Below are 19,778 nucleotides of genomic sequence, written 5' to 3'. Positions count from 1 at the left end.
TATCTATCCACCTGTGATAGATATTCTTAATTGTCTTGTTTACCTTAAGAAAAAAGGGACACTTTCCATGCTTCCCAGTAACTATATCCATCTAAATTTTGATGTTGGGCTAATGAGGCATAATGGTACAAATAACAACTTACTGTGAAAACTTTTTCAGGCTGACCACGAGCTCTCATGTTTGTATCATGAATTTGTTTGAGAATCATCCAAGCTTCATCATGTTTCCCAACCTACAGATATGAAGACATTTGGTAAATAAACACATATATATTAAAATAGAAATTGAAGAGTAACGTGTGGGAACTGAAATTGCTGAGAAGTTATAATAATGTATTGATAGCTAAGCAATTGACCTTTCCTGCCTCACTCACTATCACTATTCCCTTGGAAAAACTGATAACCATACCTCCTATAGTCCCAGAATTCACCAGATGCTCCCCTTTTTAGCTGATTTTCAACTGTGTGGTGTGGTATATTGAGTGCTTGTCACATGTGTGAAATGGCAGATCAGCTGCCACTTCCAAAGTCCTACTGGTTTGACTTTGGGGGACTTTGATTGATCTTTTTAAAAACTCCTTCCATTGGTTCAAATGCGGGGGGGGGGTTTAATTCCGACTTGCATAGGTGGTGGTCCCAATGCTGGGGTCTCTCTACCTTCTTCTGGCCTAACACAGGCTACTGCAAGTGAGAGCACTGCTAGCAAAATATCTTTGTCTTCAGAGCTTTCTGTGGGCATAGGTGGGGCTTTCACAGTATACAGGAATTCCCAAAAGGCAAAGAAGCACCTAACTCCCTCCAGCCAGCAGATCCAGATGTTAGAACTTTTCTGTTATACATAAAGTTATTTTACCTTTTCAGTTATTTTTATCCCATCTTTTAGAGCCACACTTTCAGAAGGCAGTTTACAAAACAAGATTTAGAACCAAGAAAATTACAGTTTTAAAAAATCCATAAAGTTTTGTGTAATCAGGCCTTTAGAGTTCTTTTGAAAACCACCAAGGAGGGACCAAACGTTCTCCAGGGAGGGGTTTTCAAAGATATGGGCCACCACTGATGAAAAGACCCTGCCCCAGTCCCCATGAGTCTGATTTATCTTAGTGGTCGTCTAGACAGCAGAGTCTCCATGTCTGACCTGAAGCCCCAGGTAAACTCAAGTTATTTAATAATATAGGTATTTTACCTCAAGCAAGAACCTTGGACTTTCTGGCATGAAAGTAAGTGCCACCACAGCGGAAACACAGGGTAGAGCACACATAATAACAAACACTCGCCAGCTGTGAAACTGGTAAGCAGATCCCATGCTGAAACTCCATCCTGGATAAGGGAAAAAGGACACACACACATAAAAGGGCAATGCTTTAGAAACATGGCATATTTTGTATGGTTGACTTTGTTGCTCATGAGAAATTTACTGATACTCTGATATGGCTTAGGAGATGTCACTTTTGAGAGAAGAGAAAAGCACCTGCTTTTTCCAGTGAGCCCACATTTTTGAAACTTTTTGAATCAAATATTACACTATATCAAGAAATAAAACAAAACTGAAAATTAAAGGCTACAGTGGTTTATCCCAAAATATCAGCATGTTCCCCTAGAAGTATCAAACAACCATGAAAGTTGCTGCTTAGTTCTGGTTCATAATTGCCATTAAGCATTATGTTGAGTTATGTTTGTTTCTCCTGTCTAGTGTTATCTCTATGCCATCACTTGTCCTTTTTCTTCCATGTACTAAGAAGACAAGCACAACAAGCTGAAAGCACAGAATGATTGGGATATATATTTATAATAGCCATACCATGAATAAAACAGATGCCCTTTTTGGCTATTTTGTTTCACTTTTCTTGAATTGATTGCAGTATTTTCTCAAGAGATTTCTCATTTAATATCCTGGACCAGAAATGAACAGTAAGCAGTGTTTCTCAACTGTGAAAGTTCCATGTTTTCCCTACAACTTTCCACCAGAATAGCTATTGAATCTTCAAGGAGAGTGAGCAACAGATAAATAAGACAACAATAGTCTATCAAATACTTTCCCTGTAGAAAAGTTTGGATTTGGATTTGATATCCCACTTTATCACTACCCAAAGGAGTCTCAAAGCGGCCAACATTCTCCTTTTCCCTCCTCCCCCTCACAAACACTCTCTGAGGTGAGTGGGGCTGAGAGACTTCAAAAAGTGTGACCGGCCCAAGGTCACCCAGCAGCTGCATGTGGAGGAGCGGAGACGCGGACCCGGTTCCCCAGATTACGAGTCTATCGCTCTTAACCACTACACCACACTGGCTCCGACCAGTGTAGATGTTATACTAGTAATGCACTGAATACCAATGCTAGAAATAATCAGAAATTAAAACACACCCAGACAATTATTTGTTAATTGTTGGTTTTGTTTAAAAGATGGGGGGTGTTTGTGTGTGACTGAGACAAACTGTGTGTAAAGAAAAGGAAGGGAAGCTAAGAACTAGTTTAAAATAGGAGAATGAAAAATCTGAAGTGTGTGAATGCGAAAAAGGAAAGAATTAAAACAAATGAAATGCTATTCTAGTGGGCTTTTAAATATCCTTATTACAAATATAGCAAAAGGCATGCAGTATTTGTTTACAAAATACATTGTTTAGCATCAGCCAATGCTTCTAAGAACGCCCTTTTAAAATGCAAATGCTATAATCTACATTGTCACTCTATTATGATTGTTCTGTCAGTGCAAGCATTTCTGCTTGCCAGACAGATAATCTCTTATCTCCCCCCCCCCCCGCCCCATGCACTGCTCTGGGGGTTCTCTTGATCCACCCCAGACAGATTTGCGGGGTGCAGGGGGAGGAGAGGGGAGGGAACATTCTGTTGCACTAGTGGGACTCATTGCACTGGTTCCCACTAGCAGAACTGTTTCATTGATTCTAGTCCTCTGTATTCATAACTACTTTGTTAGGATGTTAAACATCCACAAGGTCAATAGTTATTATTCAACAAATTCAACCTATTGTTACAGGCCACCCCAATCTCAGCCGAGTGGTAGTAAGATTACAGGGGTCTTGGCACTTTACCAGGGCTTGTGTTCCTTTGGAAGGAGGTACAGCAGAGACTGTAGTGTCTTTAAGAAATATGGTTTATTGACACATATTTACACCTGAATTTAGGTGGAGGGAGTGCAAAACATTACACCACAACAGCATCTCTCGTTGTTCCCTTCATAGCTTCAGCAGGGAAAAGGAAGGAAGAGTACTCTTCCAAGCACTAGCATATGTAATGTAACGCTTGCCTGCCTGCCTGCCTGCCTGCCTGCCTGCCTGCCTGCCTTCCATCATGCAACCCAAGGTTGCACATATGGGTATCTCATCCAGGCACTGACCAAACCTGGACCTGCTTAGCTTCAGCAAATTGGATGTATCATGTGTTCTTAGACCACATTCCAGGCTTGTAGTCTTTCACAAGATCATAACTGGTAATAGATATGCTGTTTAGCTCGTTCACAACTTCACATTCATTTTTTTCTTGGCATCAGCGTGTCATCACTCAACTAAAAGCAGCAGGTTTCATGCTGCATATGGTTTTTCTCATAGAAAAGATTGATTTCACTTTTTTCCCCCTTTTGTCTTCTAAAAAATTACTTCCTGAAAATGGAGATTGAAAGCTGTCTGGGAGCTCTGCATGTTCTGGTTTTTTACCATCATCCTTTAAGAAATTCAAAGTCAGGCTAAAGATTAAATTGACATACAGTTGCTGGTTAGTTGTCTTTGAAAAGTGAATCAATTATTTTTCTGCACATTTGCCATGCACACATTCTCACAGAAAGTCTGGTCTAACAAGCGATCATCAAAAGTGATAATTAGCAAAGATATTGATTGTTCAATCAGATGTGCAAAAGAAAATGAAGCTGTCTTTCTTGTGCCAAAAATAAAGGGAATCACACTCGTTTACACACTAGCCCTAATTATCAATAAAAGTAATCTTCATAGAAATGAACATAAAGATTAAGTAAATTCTGAATCTGCAATATCTTTTACCTGTGCTCAACTCTTTGTAATTATTTAATAAAGGATAAGATCTAAATCCAGTCAATACTTTAGCATTAACAAATCACGTTGCATGTACTTCTGTATCACACAGCCAATATGTACAAGCTCGCAAGGCTGTTTGTCCTGCAAAAAAAAAAATCCTATGGGAAAACTCTAAAACTGCTACATTTACAGCACTTATCTTGGTTGCACAGGGAAGATACAGTCAGTAAAACAGAAGACCTGCATAAAATGTCTATTTTAGGCCCATGGTTTTCAGACCCACAGAATCCACAAATTCACTGGCACTATCACAGAAATTAGCCACACTGAAGTAGGTAAATTAGGATTATATTTGAGTGATTTCCAGACCAATCTTCGTTATCAGGAATTTGCTACCTTTGTTCATGCTAACTGCTTCCAGTGGGAGGCATTACACCTGCCATAGACTTGCTGTGAGACATGCAATCTCTGTGGCAAGTTTTTGTTCTCTGTAGCATTTAAATATGTTCACTAAAAGTTGTAGTACCATCATTGTTCATGCCTCTACTGCCACTGATAGGAAAACTCACAGAAGCATGAAGCCACATTACTGGATTACATAATGGTCTGGTTTCTGCGACATGGTAAGCCAAACTATGACTTACTGGAATCATGCAAACTTGCTTGCTCCCAAAGAGCCGCTTAAACCCTGCTTTGCTCTTCCTTGGTCCTTTTAGTTCAGTGCAATGTGGCAGCTAAACCATGGTTTGACTTAGCATGTTGAGAGAACCTGGTCTCATGGTTAAACTCCCTCCTCAACCACAAGCTGTAGCCAAACCTTAGGAGTTCAAGCATTCACTCAACATCATGGTTTGGCTTATCATTATGTGTGAACACAGCCAGGGATTGTACATAAACACTATGGGAGAATTTCCATGGGGCTGCCACACTGGTAACATTCCTCTATCAAGCCTTATTTCTATTTCTACTTTTAAGAGTGACTGCAGGAAAGAACCCCCTGTTGCTCCAGTATAGCTGGTCATACATTCTGATGCAAACATAGTAATTCATTCTAAAGCTAACACAAAGTCACAAAATGCAGCTAACATTCCACCTGACGACAGAAGTAGAGAACATGAAGCAGTTGCAGATTTTTACCACTTCCTCAAGAATACCTGCTATTCCAGAAAGGCTTCGCTGTTACTAGGCAGTATGATTTAAGAGAAAGTAGCATGGTCGTGAATATGTGGAAGGGTGGGGCAGGATGCAGGACTACAAGGTAGAGTGTGATTAATCTGCAAAAATGAGGTGTCATTTTTGTATTACGGAAGTTGGCAGCAACCTGGGATAAACCTGATTCCCAAAAGCAATTCCACTTTGCAAGCTGATTCTTTTATGTCAAGCAAGTTATACTGATATAAAAAGTGACTACAGATGAAAGTAAACAATATCCTCTGACTTCCTCTATAGCTCCACGATCCAAACAAATATAAAAACCAACCATTCAATACCTACAGACCTAGACACCTATAATTCCAAGGGCTTGATTCAGAGGATTCCTAATGATTGTGTCAGATGTTTCCTTCTCTCAGTTGTAATTAAGCTTTTGCTACGCTCCCAAGTCTGAAATGTTTCACTTGCAGTTTTGAAATAGTATAATTACACACACACACAAAAATCCCAACAGGGAATAACATTTGCCACTTATTCAATCCTGACAAGTGTGCTCTCTTTCATGTTTCCATATTACGATAGGGTAGCAAGCCAGTGTCTTTTTAAAAAAGTGTTCTTTAAAAAGTATTTTTAATACAAAGAACCAAACATACATTTACACAGGGTTGTGACTAGTCCATGAAGAGTAATAACAATAAATGTGTCACAATAAATGTATAAGTCATTAAGGTGCCATAAGACTTTTTGTTAATTTTTGCAGCAACAGACTAACACGGCTGCCCTTCTTGAGACAGACATTTTAGAACTGATTCTAAAAATGTATGCCAAATGTATTTATCTGAAGATAAACTCTGGTGCCAAATGTAGATATGTTATTGGCTTCTGACCAGTTTGCATCCACCATCCTTTCGCTATGACACAACAGGAAGATATATGTGTTCTTTGTCTGATTCATTTAGAAGGCAGTGCAGCTCTGCAGACTTAAACTTCACCCTTGCTCTCTGCAAATGCTGAATTCCAAAGTCATTAATCTTGAAAACAGCAGCAAGTTCCAAGGGGCGACGGGTTGTTAAAACAATAGCCCAAGTGCATCCTGGGAACAGTTTTCTCAGGCTGTGCTGTAAAATAAAACCTACAGTAACTGCATTTTTCAGCCTCTGCAGCAGCTTCACATTGAATATCACCTTCTCACTCTACTGATTACAAGAAATGACCAAATGAATCACCTAACCTGCAGTGACAGATTACAGAATGGTATTAGCGTAGGACAGATCAATGGCAATGGAAAAATGTACGACGATTCTAATTTACAAAGAATCACTTACTTAAAACATTAAGCCAAAGGCTGTGTAAGTGGCTTTCTCTTAAATATGGTTTCCCCCCCATTTTCAACATATTTGTTAAAACAGAGTAAGGGAAATTTCTGCAGAATGTACTAGTATTTTGCAACAAAGAAATGGCTGTTACATGATTTCTGCAGATGAATATACGTGAAATTGTCGTGTCATAACTGATCCAGTTTAAATGTTTGTGCAAACAAACCAAGATTTGGAAACCAATAACAAAACGTGGCAGCAAATTGTGGTTTGTTTGGAGTGATACCCAGTTCAGATATAATGCTAAACCATATACAGTGGTACCTCGGGTTAAGTACTTAATTCGTTCCGGAGGTCCATACTTAACCTTAAACTGTTCTTAACCTGAAGCACCACTTTAGCTAATGGGGCCTCCCGCTGCCGCCATGCCATCAGAGCACGATTTCTGTTCTCATCTTGAAGCAAAGTTCTTAACCTGAAGCACTATTTCTGGGTTAGCGGAGTCTGTAACCTGAAGCGTATGTAACATGAAGCGTATGTAACCCAAGGTACCACTGTAATTGCAACATTTTCCTCCAGTACACTAGCAAGAAGGAGCTACCTTCACAGTAAAAACAAAACAAAACATTAATTATGGTTTAACATGACCAGCAAACAAAGCTATTGAATGATCTGTTAGGACTGTGCCAGAGGTTCTCCTGTGAACATTTTCAGGGTTGAGAAACGACCTTTGTGGGCTCTCAAAACATTTTGTGAAAGAACAGAACACCAAAGGCATAGGAAAACCAATAACAGCAATACTTCTCTTGATTTGGGCAGGTTAGGCTTTTCTGCACCTTTTTGCACTAGCTTCATAGATTTTACTATACTTCAGATACAAGGCTAAATCCATCCTATGTGCCCAGGCTTGGAAAACTGGTCAACATCAACTGGTCGAAGCTGTTAGTACTGCTATTTTTACTGCTATGTACTTGCACGGTTTAATTTGTTTATGAGTAGTTTCTTATTTATGATTTACAGTATGATTTATGAAGTAGAATTTGTAAGTTGCGTTGAAAGCTAAGGAGAGGAGCTAAGAGAAGATAAAAAAAATATTTAATCAATAAATCTTAACAGAGCTGCATGTTTTAATTATCCCTTCATCCACCCACCCTTCATTTAGGAAATTTCACCTGAAATATTTTCATTCATATTGTTATCACTATGAGGGACACAGATTGAAGAGAGTTATTAGAAAGAGCAGAATTACAGGATTAATGTGTGTGTGTGTTTTAAAAAATATATAGTCAGGGAAGTTTGCTGAACAGCCACTGGGTGGCACCCTTAAAGCATTCAGATCAGTACTGATTCTGACTCTTTAGTAAGGGCTGTGTACATACTCCAGTTCACTCTGCATCCAGTGTGCTCCCACCACTGGTTTGGGAAGCTGTGCAAACACAACCCAGTCACAATCCGTATCCATCCTGTCATTTCTTATGAAATACAACATTTTAAAGCATTTGCTGCCAAACAACCTCAACCTGAATTGAGAAAAAGAATGACCTAAGCTGCATTTTAAGCCATTAATATGTACACAGCTTAAGATACGTTGTTGGGAAAACAACTGGTTTATTATAGTAAGTCAGCCTACATCCTGAGTATATGGAATAACTAAACTTTTTTTGGTTAAGACTGAAATACTCTGGCACAGACAGAAGCTGAGAGACACTGCTGATGGGAATTAGAGGTTTCGTTCAGTACTGTATCTTAAATAATACTGAATTACAACAAGAGTGTTGCCAACTGAATAAACAACTGGAACAATACTAATATTCTGACAGATCAGTTATAGTATAATTGAACAGGTTTGTTCCTTGGCTACATTTTCTGTAAACAGAAAACTAGCATAGCAGGAAGAAGCCAAGGCTGGAATCTATTTCTCTGACATAACTTTCTATATACGTACAGGTTTTATTGTATCGTGGGTTATTCACTCATTTGAGCACACACCTGCTGTCTGCAGTGGCACAGTCAAGAAACAGGTTTACCTCCTCCTCAGATATTTGTGAAAACTAGGGCTGTGTCTGGCTCTCTTGTTTCTATTAGTTTCTAACGTTAACAAGCAATGGCAATGCAAAAAAGAAGAAGGCAGTAATGCTTTTAAACGTTTGCCCTCATCTGGGATTATTTATAAAACATATTGAATTTCTACTTCAGGATCAGTTTGCTGACATTTAAAAGCAATTACGACTTTTGGAAACATTTCCCCAGAAATCTAAATTGGATGCCTCAGCTATTATTAAAAATTGAGTGCCAGAGCTCTTGTTGATATACAGAAGAGAAGCTGGAGCCACTTAGATTTAAATCAGGTACTCATTTAGTACTTTGCATTCAGGACTATGAGAAACCCAGGAGGACTCCCATAGAGGAGAAGCTGCTTTCAACGCAAAGGTAATGAGGGTAACTATGTGAATAGCCCTTAAAAGTGTGTTTGATGTTATTTATCCCCACTGCAATGGTGTCCAGTGCCTCAGTGTTCCACAATCTACACATGGAGAATTGGGGCCTAGAACAACAGGACTACAGTCGCCGGGAATACTTGAACAAAACATGAAGCCATGTCTCTCAATCCAACTCTAGTGCCCTGTCTACAACACTGCTGCTGATCTGATGTATCCTTGCTTGAGTCAGGTGTGGATATAATGAGCCATGACTGAGTTCCTGGTTTGCTGAGCAGACATGCATATAAAGCACAACTGTGTGATTTCCATGCCAGGAAATCACTGCAGGCAAGCACTCCCACAGTAATAATAATAATAATTTTTATTTATACCCTGCCCTCCCCAGCCAAGGCCGGGCTCAGAGCGGCTTACAAGCAATAATAAAAACAAGTTAAATGATTACAACTTAAAAACAAAATTAAAAAATACAACATTAAAATATTGAAACATTAAAATATTAAAATGTAGCCTCATCGCAGAAGGAGAAGGAAAAGAAAAAAGAAAGAGAGGGAGGGAATCAAATTGGCTCCAAGCCAAAGGCCAGGCAGAACAACTCTGTCTTACAGGCCCTGCGGAAAGAAATCAGATCCTGCAGGGCCCTGGTCTCGTGAGGCAGAGCGTTCCACCAGACCAGAGCCAGAGTTGAAAAGGCCCTGGCTCTGGTTGAAGCCAATCTAATTTCCTTAGGGCCCGGGACCACAAGGGTGTTGCTATTTATGGACCTTGAGGCTCTCCGTGGGGCATACCGGGAGAGGCGGTCCCGGAGGTACGAGGGTCCTAGGCTGTGAAGGGCTTTAAAGGTCAAAAGCAGCACCTTAAATCTGATCCTGTACTCCACCGGGAGCCAGTGCAGCTTGAAAAGCACTGGGTGAATATGCTCCCATGGCAGAGACCCCGTGAGGAGTCACGCTGCAGCATTCTGCACCCGCTGGAGTTTCTGGGACAGCTTCAAGGGCAGCCCCGCGTAGAGCGAATTACAGTAGTCAAGCCTGGAGATGACCGTCGCATGGATCACTGTGGCCAGGTTGGGGCGGGAAAGGTAAGGGACCAACTGCTTGATGCGGCGAAGATGGAAAAATGTCGCCTTGGCTGTTGCTGTAACTTGCGCCTCCATGGAAAGGGAGGCGTCAAGGATTACACCCAAACTCTTAACGGAAGGCAATGGCACTAATTGGGCCCCCGCAAGAGAAGGGAGTTGGTCCCTCATCCCATGCCATCCCGACCCAGCCATAGGACCTCTGTCTTCGAAGGATTTAGTTTCAATCGGCTCCCACGAAACCATCCAGCCACAGCTTCCAAGCATCTGGTCAGTGTGTTCGGGGCCGAGTCGGTGTGGCCATCCATCAGCAGATAGAGCTGAGTGTCATCAGCATATTGGTGACAGCCCAGCCCAAAGCTCTGGATAATCTGGGCAAGGGGGCACATAAAGATGTTAAAAAGCATTGGGGAGAGGATTGCGCCCTGTGGCACTCCACACACCAAGGAGTGGCGCGACGACATTTCCCTCCCTAGTGCCACCCTCTGTCCCCGACCAGAGATAAAAGAGCACAGCCAGTTACGGGCTATGCCCTGTATCCCCACGTCTGCGAGGCGGTGGTCCAGAAGATCATGATCAACCATGTCAAAGGCTGCTGACAAATCTAAAAGGATCACCAGTCCTGACCCGCCTCGATCCAGTAGAAAATGATTATATGGGAACAGAGGCAAAAGAACAGCAATTTACTAACCAGCTTGTGAAACTACTTGGCTTTGTCATTACAATTCTTCTTTTTCATCACCTTCAACATGCAAAATTCTGCACCATCTATTCCCTGCTGTGCTCACCTTTTCTTTAAATTGTATCTTTTGCTGTCTTAATTCTAAAAAGGCATATCCCAGTTCAACTACCCAGGGCTGTAGTTTTGGGGTTTATTTGTTATTGTTGTTAAATTCCACTCCAATTCAACTCATTGTAGTACATCAGTCTTCAGCTGGTGGGTCACAGCCTGACCTAAGGCGGGTCATTGCAGGACTATACTGTACAAATTTATTGAACTTAATAAACATCTCACATTCATTAAGATGCCTACAAGAGGTTGCATTATATTTGAGATTTGCACTCCATAACAAAATGGGTTATAACCATGCAATCTTACTGCTGTCACTGAGAAAGTGCATTGAACCCAAACTGCTTTATCTGCAGACGGGAAGATGCTCCACTTTTAGAAGCATTTCCTCCTCTGCAGATATCCTCATAAGGACAAATCAGCTGACTGGCAGATATAGAAAGCATCTTTTGAAGGCATGCTGCCAGCTCCAATGAGCACAGAAAGCACATCTTTAAAGAAGGTGGCTGTAACCATTGACCAGCAGTTGCTGCAACCTCCTTTGAATGTTGATAGGTGTTAGTCACCTGTCATCATTATCACGTCAGGTGATTGACAGATACGTGTTCCTGCCCATCCATCAATGTTGACAGAGGATGGACATAAGGATCCACTGCCTGGATCCAATTCAGCATCCCTCTAAGCTATAGCCCTTCCCCTAAATAACCTAGACAACTAATAATGTGCAAGTTAACACACCTAAGCACACGTAACTTGTTCGGAATTATCCCTCACTGCTTTTCTACTGGTCTTTGCATTTGTGCTCAAAAATGTGAAAGGAGCGTGGAAGAAACAAATTAGTGCAAGTGGAGTCAATTCCACTACTAGGGCTCAATGCAGATATACTTTCAGTCCATTTCAGTAGCTTCACTTGATTATGGCATCTGTACCTCCTCACAGAATTTAATTTAAAAGAAATTGCTCACTCAGTAGCTGCACATATGTAAAATGTATTTTATCCTACAACTTCAGCCAAGAAAGCAATGTCACAATGCGCACCCCCCCCCAACTTGCTTTAGGGCAGGGATAGGGTACCTGTGCCCTCCACAGATGTTGTCAAACACAACTTCCATCAGCCCCAACAAGCATAACAAAAAGTCATGGGAATTGTGTTTGACCAACACCTGGAGAGCTAAAGGTTCCCCAACCCTGCTTATAGACTCATTCTCATTAAATGGAATCATCACCAGTAACCAAAATGGTATTGCACGCCACCCCAATCTCCAAGCGGTGCAAGTTTCCAGGGTGTCTAGGTGCTTACCCAGAGTTCATTTTTCCTTTGGAGATATGAGATACTGCAGAGACTGTGGAGTCTTTGGGTATCTATGGTTTATTTACGCATATATATGCAACCTGGGGTTCACAGCATCAGCACCCCAAGAGGGTCTTGTTTCTTTCACAGCCACAGCCTTGGATTCAAGCAGAATTCAATCATCATGTTCTGCCTCCTCTGGCTTTCTAGCCTGCAGCTTTACTCCTCAGTCACATCACAGCCAACTCCTAAATTCTCAACTCTGGTTTTGTCCTTCTAACTATCTAAGAGCTGGAAGAGATGCCCCATATATTTGCCATCTGGCACAGAGCCCTGACTCTTCTGCTCTCTTAATAGCAGATCACTTTTTCTTTGTTTTCTTAATGACCTTTCACCCAGGCAATTACCTGAACACAGGAAGCCAGCCTAGCTTACATTTTAACACTGGCTGGGTCCATGGGTTAGAATGGGTCTGGTACCCACAAACTCATAACAATATATTTTTGGGTTTTGTTTTTTTTTAAAAAAAATGCACAAACAACCTCCTTTGGGTTGCCAACCTACTTTGAAATGTCATTTCCTGTGAAGTGTGCTTGCCCCCTTCCCATGACCACTACTTTGCTGGCCTTTAGGAAGATTTTAAAGGCTTATTTATTCTACTCTACATTTGGTTAAATTTAGAGCAGCATGGTTTTGACTGAAGTTTTCATTGCTACTTTCTTGTTTGTTATTTTAATTATCCATGTGTTGGATGTACAACATACAACAAGTAACTTGTAATCTGCTTTGTGAAGGCTTTTACCTTTAAAAGTTGGCTAGAAATCTAATTGATGGAGTGAGTCATTTTCCTTTTTTATATTTTAGCACTGGAGTTGGTTTTGGTGTAAACATGTTCATTTACTAGAGGGAAACTGATCCCTTAGAGAAAGTCAAGTGTACTACAAGACCCTCTGGAGAAAAGGGCTGCCATCTGTGCCACTCTGGCAGGTGTAAAAGGTGAAATGGTTGGTTCATCAGGAGGCTATTAATGACTAGAAAACACAAGGTCCTGCTTCCCTTAGTAGAGGAAAATTAACACAGGGGGGCATGTAATTGGAGAGTTGAGCTGCAACTCAGACACCACTCTAATTTTCCACCTCTATAGCAAGGCTTTAACCAAAGCAATTCTTTCATATGCAGATTTTTCCAAAGACAAGAAAATAAGAGTTGCTCATGAAAACTAGTATGAAAGAATTAAGAGATAATTTCACATCACCCCCCTGTGGGGCTGCTTGTTTTCATTTAGCCTCAACAGTACAGAGAATGTGGTAAAAGCGTAATCAACACAAAAAAATCCTAATGTAACAAAATCCATTATTGGCCAATACTTTTTAGGAGGCTAACCAAAATGTTACACAATAGTGAGCAAGGTTTGGAACTGTTACCTAGGTTTGATGCTAACCAAAATAATGGGACAGGAAGGAGAAGGGCAGGGGAAATGGCAGTGTTAAAGTCACAAAGTCTGTGGTGTCCCACTCTTGAGATGGGGTTTAGAAAGATGTAGCAGACTTAATAATTTAGGCTCTTCTACATGCTATAGATCATTGTCAAACAAATGCATACACAAAATAAAACCAAAATAAATAAACCAGAAGTATGTGAATGCATAGAAGGTAGCACCTGAAACTATTTATAGCATAGACATAATGGTTATGCAAGACATAGCTGCAAAACATGAACCCTATTATACCAAGGGAAAGTAATTATAGTATTCAAATGCCCTGAGTCACTATATCAGCCATATTTGTTCATAGGCCAAAGGGGGGTCCTTGGCCATATTCTTCCTAGCTTACAAATTAAATAAAGCCAGACCACAAACCTACATACATGCATATTTATATCTGTAAGCCACCTTTCCACAGTTCAAACCCTGCTCAAGGTGGCTTACAACATGGGAGCATGTGGCGCTGTGGTCTAAACCACTGAGCCTCTTGGGTTTGCCGATCAGAAAGTCAGAGGTTCGAATCTGTGTGATGGGATGAGCTCCCATTGCTCTGTCCCAGCTTCTGCCAACCTAGCAGTTTGAAAGCATACCAGTGCAAAGAGATAAATAGGTACTACTGTGGCGGGAAGGTAAACGGTGTTTCCGTGTGCTCTGGTTTCCATCACGGTGTTCCATTGCGCCAGAATGCTGGTCACATGACCCAGAAAGCTGGCTCTCGACAAAAGCTGGCTCTCTCGGCCTGAAAGCGAGATGAGAACCACAACCCCATAGTCGCCTTTGACTGGACTTAACCATCTAGAGGTCCTTAACCTTTACCCTATATAACATGAAAAATATCTACAACATAACAAAAGCAGTCATAAACAATAAATAAAATATTAAAGTATACACAACCAAACTGAACTATTTCCACATCAATCACAACAAAATCTAAAATAAAGTTTAAAAAGCAGCAACAGCAACTACTCCCTACCCAACCTCCCCCAAACAACAACGCAACCCAAGTCTGTTCAGCAACCTCAGCTTTTTGTAGCTTCAGTCAGTCAGGGCCCTGCCCTCCCACACCAGGTGGAATAATGGCTTGCAAGACAGGCAGTGGGGTCTTCCAGGATTCAAAGCCAAGATGGTCTCAAGAGCAAACATGTTAGGTACCAAATCATTCTTTTTTCTCTGGTCACTGATGAGTCTCAGCTTATTTGTTAGTTTTTCCAGCAAGGCAATATCCCACACTTTACTTTACCAAGTAGTAAGATGTTCTTTTTATGATGCTATGACTCTGAGGCTGCATATACACCATACTTTTAAACCATGTGACTTTCCCCAGAGAATCCTGGGAACTGTAGTTTACTCCCACAGAGCTACCATTCCCAGCACCCTTATCAAAGAAAAGTTGCCAGCATTCTTTTGAGTAAGTCATATAATGTGTGGTTATATATGCAGCCTGAATCTCCAGTTCAGTATCCCTATCAGCATCCTAAATTGATGTTCTCTGGGTAGAGCAATTCTGTTCCCTTGCAAGTCATCATATTATTATTTTCTTTCAAATAAATAACTGAGAAAGGGTAGCCTGCTATATTCCAGGAAAGAAAGCTAAGAATATAAAGAACATGCAAAGACTAACTTCAAGCATGTTGTATTTTATTATTCTTACTCTCTTTCCTACATTATAGCAAGAACATTGGCTTTTGGAAATTTTCTGCAGAATTAGAGAGAGAGAGATTAAATTACACCTACTCCCATCCCAGGGTCCCATTGTGCTTTTGGCCACAATCCAAAAGGTAGTTTAGCAACTCAAGTCAACTGAAATATGGCTATGACATACGTTACTAGGCACTAACTATTCTGTTATTTATCTGCTGGTCTTAGTCAGAAAACAAGTTGTAAAGAAGGCATGATGATTAATTTTACAGGGGTTCATACCTGTTGATGATCACATGTAAGCTTTTAAACTGCACCAGAAGTTTAAGCAAAAATATGTACAGCATACCTGCTCATTAAAAATCAATCAAACAAACAAACTTTATTGGCATACAAGGACAGGAACATATGAAGCAAAACATATGCTTTGAGATCAAACTATACAGCTTTAATAAGGTTAAAAAGTACCACTCAGGTCTTATGACAACGCAGTTTCATGCATTGCTCAGATATTTTGCTACTTTTTCCATGCTATCATGCCTTCAGCTATTCAATAAAAAGGAAACCCTGTAGGAGTCATAACACCCTAACCACTCCTTCAACATGGGCTCAAACATTTGTCACAAATTACTGCATAAAATGGACAGTAAACAAGGCATGTGCAATGGTCTTGAACTGTCCTAGACCACAAGGACAATACCTCTCTGAACATGGAACCTTCCCTGCAGAATGGCAGATGGCATAACGCTAAATCTTGCAAGGGAAAAAGCTCCACATAGGTGAGGATTATATAGGTAGATATGAAGCGATCTTGTCAAACAAAGGAAGGATCCCTAACCCCAGTGGTGAACAAGATTTGTCTGGGTGTATCAGTGAAAATTCAATCACACTGTGTTAGGTATCAGTCTAGACACTGCACCACCCAGGCTAGTTCTAAAAAAGCAACTGGGCTGTCATTATTAAATATTTACACTGAACTTTCGATAACAACAGTTCAAGGCAGATCAGAGACAACATGAACTTGGAAAGGTAATGCTCTAATTATACAACAAAAAGGCTGAACAGGCCACTGTGGGTTAATGCTAAGCTGATACCATTGAAAATCTCATTACAAGGGTTGCAGCACGTAATTGAGCTGACTCTATGGCTGAGTGAGTTAGCAGCCCCCGAGATTTATATACCCACAACATCTATGGAGAGTACGTGATTGGGTCTGGCTCAGTGCTGTTCTTCAGTCACAGCATTTTAAAATGCATAAAAATAGAGATGTAGGAATCAGCAGCAAATCGAAACTATCTGACAGTGTCCCTCTCCTGCTCCTCTCACCCCACTACAAAACACAGGCTTTTGGGGAAACATGGTATACAACCAACAACAATCTGTAACAAGGAAACAGAGACAGGAATGGGAAGCTGCACTTTGTTTTCAAAAGGTTACTTTCTAATTCCTTGTTTGGCTATCCTTTTAGAGTGGTGTGCGGGGTGGGGTTAATGTAATTTATTTTTATAGACATGCTCATTAAACATACCTTTCTCATCTGCACAATTACACAACATGATTGGTTTGTTCTCTTGCTTTGCTTTTACTCTTAAGCAAATACTTTGATCATTTCAAACCTTGCTTTGATTTCACATGTTCCAACAAAGAGATTCAAAGCAAGTACAATCAAAAGGAAACCAATGCAATTTTCAAGTTGCCTGGCCCCATAATGGCATCTAGGCATTCCGTCTTGGTGACTGTAACTCTGGTTTAAGGAGCCATTTGGCGCCCAGCTTATATATCTGAGTTTCTAACACTGCCTGAGTCTTCCTAAGGGTGAGAAAAGAATCACATGAACTGTCTTCCCTGAAACTAGGTGAGCATGTGGAATTCACACCAGAGAACATCAGTATGGTGGAGGGACATCCACTACTCATTCACCCACACAGTTTCAGCACTGTCCTCCAGCAGAATATACAAATTGTAGTGATGTTTAATAGCTCTGGAGAAGTGAAGAACTTTAAGAAGCTGAGACAGCAGAACTGACACAAAAGCGAGGATTTTGCTTTGCACCTAGTTTCAAACATATCTGCAAAAGAAAAGAGGCTGTGGAAAGACCTTAAATATCACTGAATCTGCAAAACAACAACAACCCAATACTAAGAAATGTGTCTCAGCCATACCTCAGATTCTTTCCTTATCGCAGGATACCTTTAACACATTGTTAACATCTTTGATTAATCACTTCTCTTTTCTTGATCTCAACATTTATGCCCTTCAAGACATCCTGTGTCTGGATGCCCATAAATCACTTACTTCCACATCAAGAACGAAACACCTGTTTGGTTGACGTATACATTTAAAACTCGATGAATATTATTTGGAAGGGATACATATGCAGAATTTATGGCATGACTAGCTAAGAACACTCCTGTCATACAAGCCTAGGCATCGTCAGGCAGCTGCCAAAGACCAGCTTTCCAAAAGGGGCCAAAACTTTCTGGTGCAACCTGGAGTTGAGAGGAAGAATCAGCTCAGAGCTGCAGCAACAACAGACTTCCACTGTTGTCACAACACACACATGCAAGCAAAAACATATGCAAGTTGTTGTTTGGCCCACAGGCAAAGGACGTAAATACCATAAGGATAACCACCTCCAAAGGGAAAGCAGCAGGGGGTTTTTTTGGGGGGGGCAGTGTTTATATCAACAGCTCTTGTGGCTGATTTCTCCTTTTAAATGTGTGTGCAGGATGTGTGTGTGGGAGAGAGGGGTAATCAATGATATTCCACTGCCCCATCTAGTTTGACTTTGGCACTGCCATATATACTTTGGCTTTTATTTTTAGAGGATTTCCACTCCTTGTTTACCATCTCTGGGCAAGCAATTCCCCTCTTTTATTTCCTATCCAGCCTATAGAATCACAGGAAAGGGTAATTACTGCGCTTACAAATGAAATGTTTTCAGCGTTCATTAAGCAGATGTGCTAAAATGCTACTTAAGCTACTAACCACAGAGAAGGCAAACATTTAAATGATTGGGGTGGGGGACGCACAAAAAGAAACCCTTTGCATCATGGCAGAGAAAACACCACAGACAGATAACCAGGGGATTTAATTTGGTTTGCTTATCCTAATTTGCACAAGCATCTGTTCAAAATTCTGTAGAACTTTGTCATTCTTGTTGCTTTTAGTATTTTAAGTATATGCTCTAATGGTGTAATCCTGCACTGAAAATCCATTGGATGAGGGGCTCTAAGGTTTGGCAGAAGCCGCCAATGGGCGTAGCCAGGGGGGACAGGGGGTGCAGCTCCTCCCCCAGATCAGGTAAAACAATAGAAATAACTAACTGACCAATCACATTGGTTCTGCCCACCCTAAGAAATGCCCTGACCCCCTCCCAAATGTCCTGCCCCCTCCAACAAAAATCCTGGCTATGTCCATGCCCACTGCACCAGTAAGTGTCAGGAGTGCGCGCAGGAGCCAGGCCCTGTGACCAGTAGGGCTTCGCAGGACTGGGGCCTTCCTAAGTTTGTTCTGGAGAGGCAAGGCACAGCTGCACAGGTGAGGCCTCTTGGTAACTCACTGCACCTGGTGGCAAGAGCCAGGAAGGGATATAAGGTCAGCATTTCCCTTTGGCTCTTTGCCACAGCAACACGTTTCCTGCCTTGCTGCGTTTGGCTTCTTGCTTCCAGATCCTCAGACCCCGGCTTCTTGACCTTCGGACCCTTGTCTTCATGACTCCCTGCTTCCTGACCCTCGGACCTCTGGCTTCTGGACTCTTGTTCCTGCTCCCACCCCACCATCTTGCCCCCGGTCCCGACGTCCACAGCTGGGACTTCGATCGCCCTTAGACCGGACCATGACAGTAAGATGTGAAATATGACAGATTCCCCAGCAGAACTCAGTGTGTGTGTTCTAGAGAGTATGGGGTAGATCCCTTCTCTTCCTGTATCCCCCACCCCTGTTTCCTCCACTTCTATCTGCATTGGAGATCATTTCCCTAGAAAATTCCATAGGTTGTCCATCAGAGTGTACATGATTCCTAGCAAACAGCCTTTAGAAGTAATAATGACCAATGCAATTTACATATGTAGAGGCTTCTGGCTGAAGTCTGAGCTGACAGCTTGCAGAGGGTTTTTGATATATATACGAAGGGCCTCAAGTTGCCCACCTTTGCTCTACAGTGTGTGACAGAATATTTGGAATTGGCCACCAGGGGAAAGAGAGGGAGTAGTTACTCCTTCACTCTCTTCTAGACACTCACAAACTAGTAGTATTATTATTCTTTCCTTTATATCTTCCAATAAAGTACTCTCTTTTCCTGACTTCAATTTTTTTTTAACCTATTCTGGCGTAAGCAATTCCGTGGGACAAATTTTCTGCAATAATGTTTCAGAACTCTGTTGTCCATATCCCAGTCAGCATCTCTATTGGAACTCTTAAACTCTTAAAAAAAAATTTCCTTCTTTTATGGTTGCATCTGGCTTCAACCAGAGCCAGGGCCTTTTCAACACTGGCTCCAGGCTGGTGGAACGCTCTGCCTCATGAGACCAGGGCCCTGCAGGATCTGATTTCTTTCCGCGGGGCCTGTAAGAGAGAGTTGTTCCGCCTGGC

The 19,778-nt window shown here is 41.4% G+C and overlaps 1 protein-coding gene across 1 annotated transcript in view; it reads right to left on the bottom strand.

Annotated features, from left to right (window-relative positions):
- Positions 1–19,778, bottom strand: part of SV2C (synaptic vesicle glycoprotein 2C) — an 87,411-nt gene that overhangs the window by 17,915 nt on the left and 49,718 nt on the right. The window contains exons 5-6 of the mRNA XM_079995485.1: positions 1,184–1,317; positions 144–233 (exon numbers count right to left, since the gene is read on the bottom strand). Of these exons, the coding sequence (XP_079851611.1) occupies positions 144–233; positions 1,184–1,317 (224 nt within the window). The remainder of the gene's footprint in view (positions 1–143; positions 234–1,183; positions 1,318–19,778) is intronic.

This window comes from Podarcis cretensis (assembly GCF_951804945.1).
Source record: "Podarcis cretensis genome assembly, chromosome: 11".
NCBI classification, from domain to species: Eukaryota; Metazoa; Chordata; class Lepidosauria; order Squamata; family Lacertidae; genus Podarcis; species Podarcis cretensis.
The sequence above is the reverse complement of the archived record's forward strand: the minus strand, read 5'-3'. Positions and strand labels throughout refer to the sequence as shown.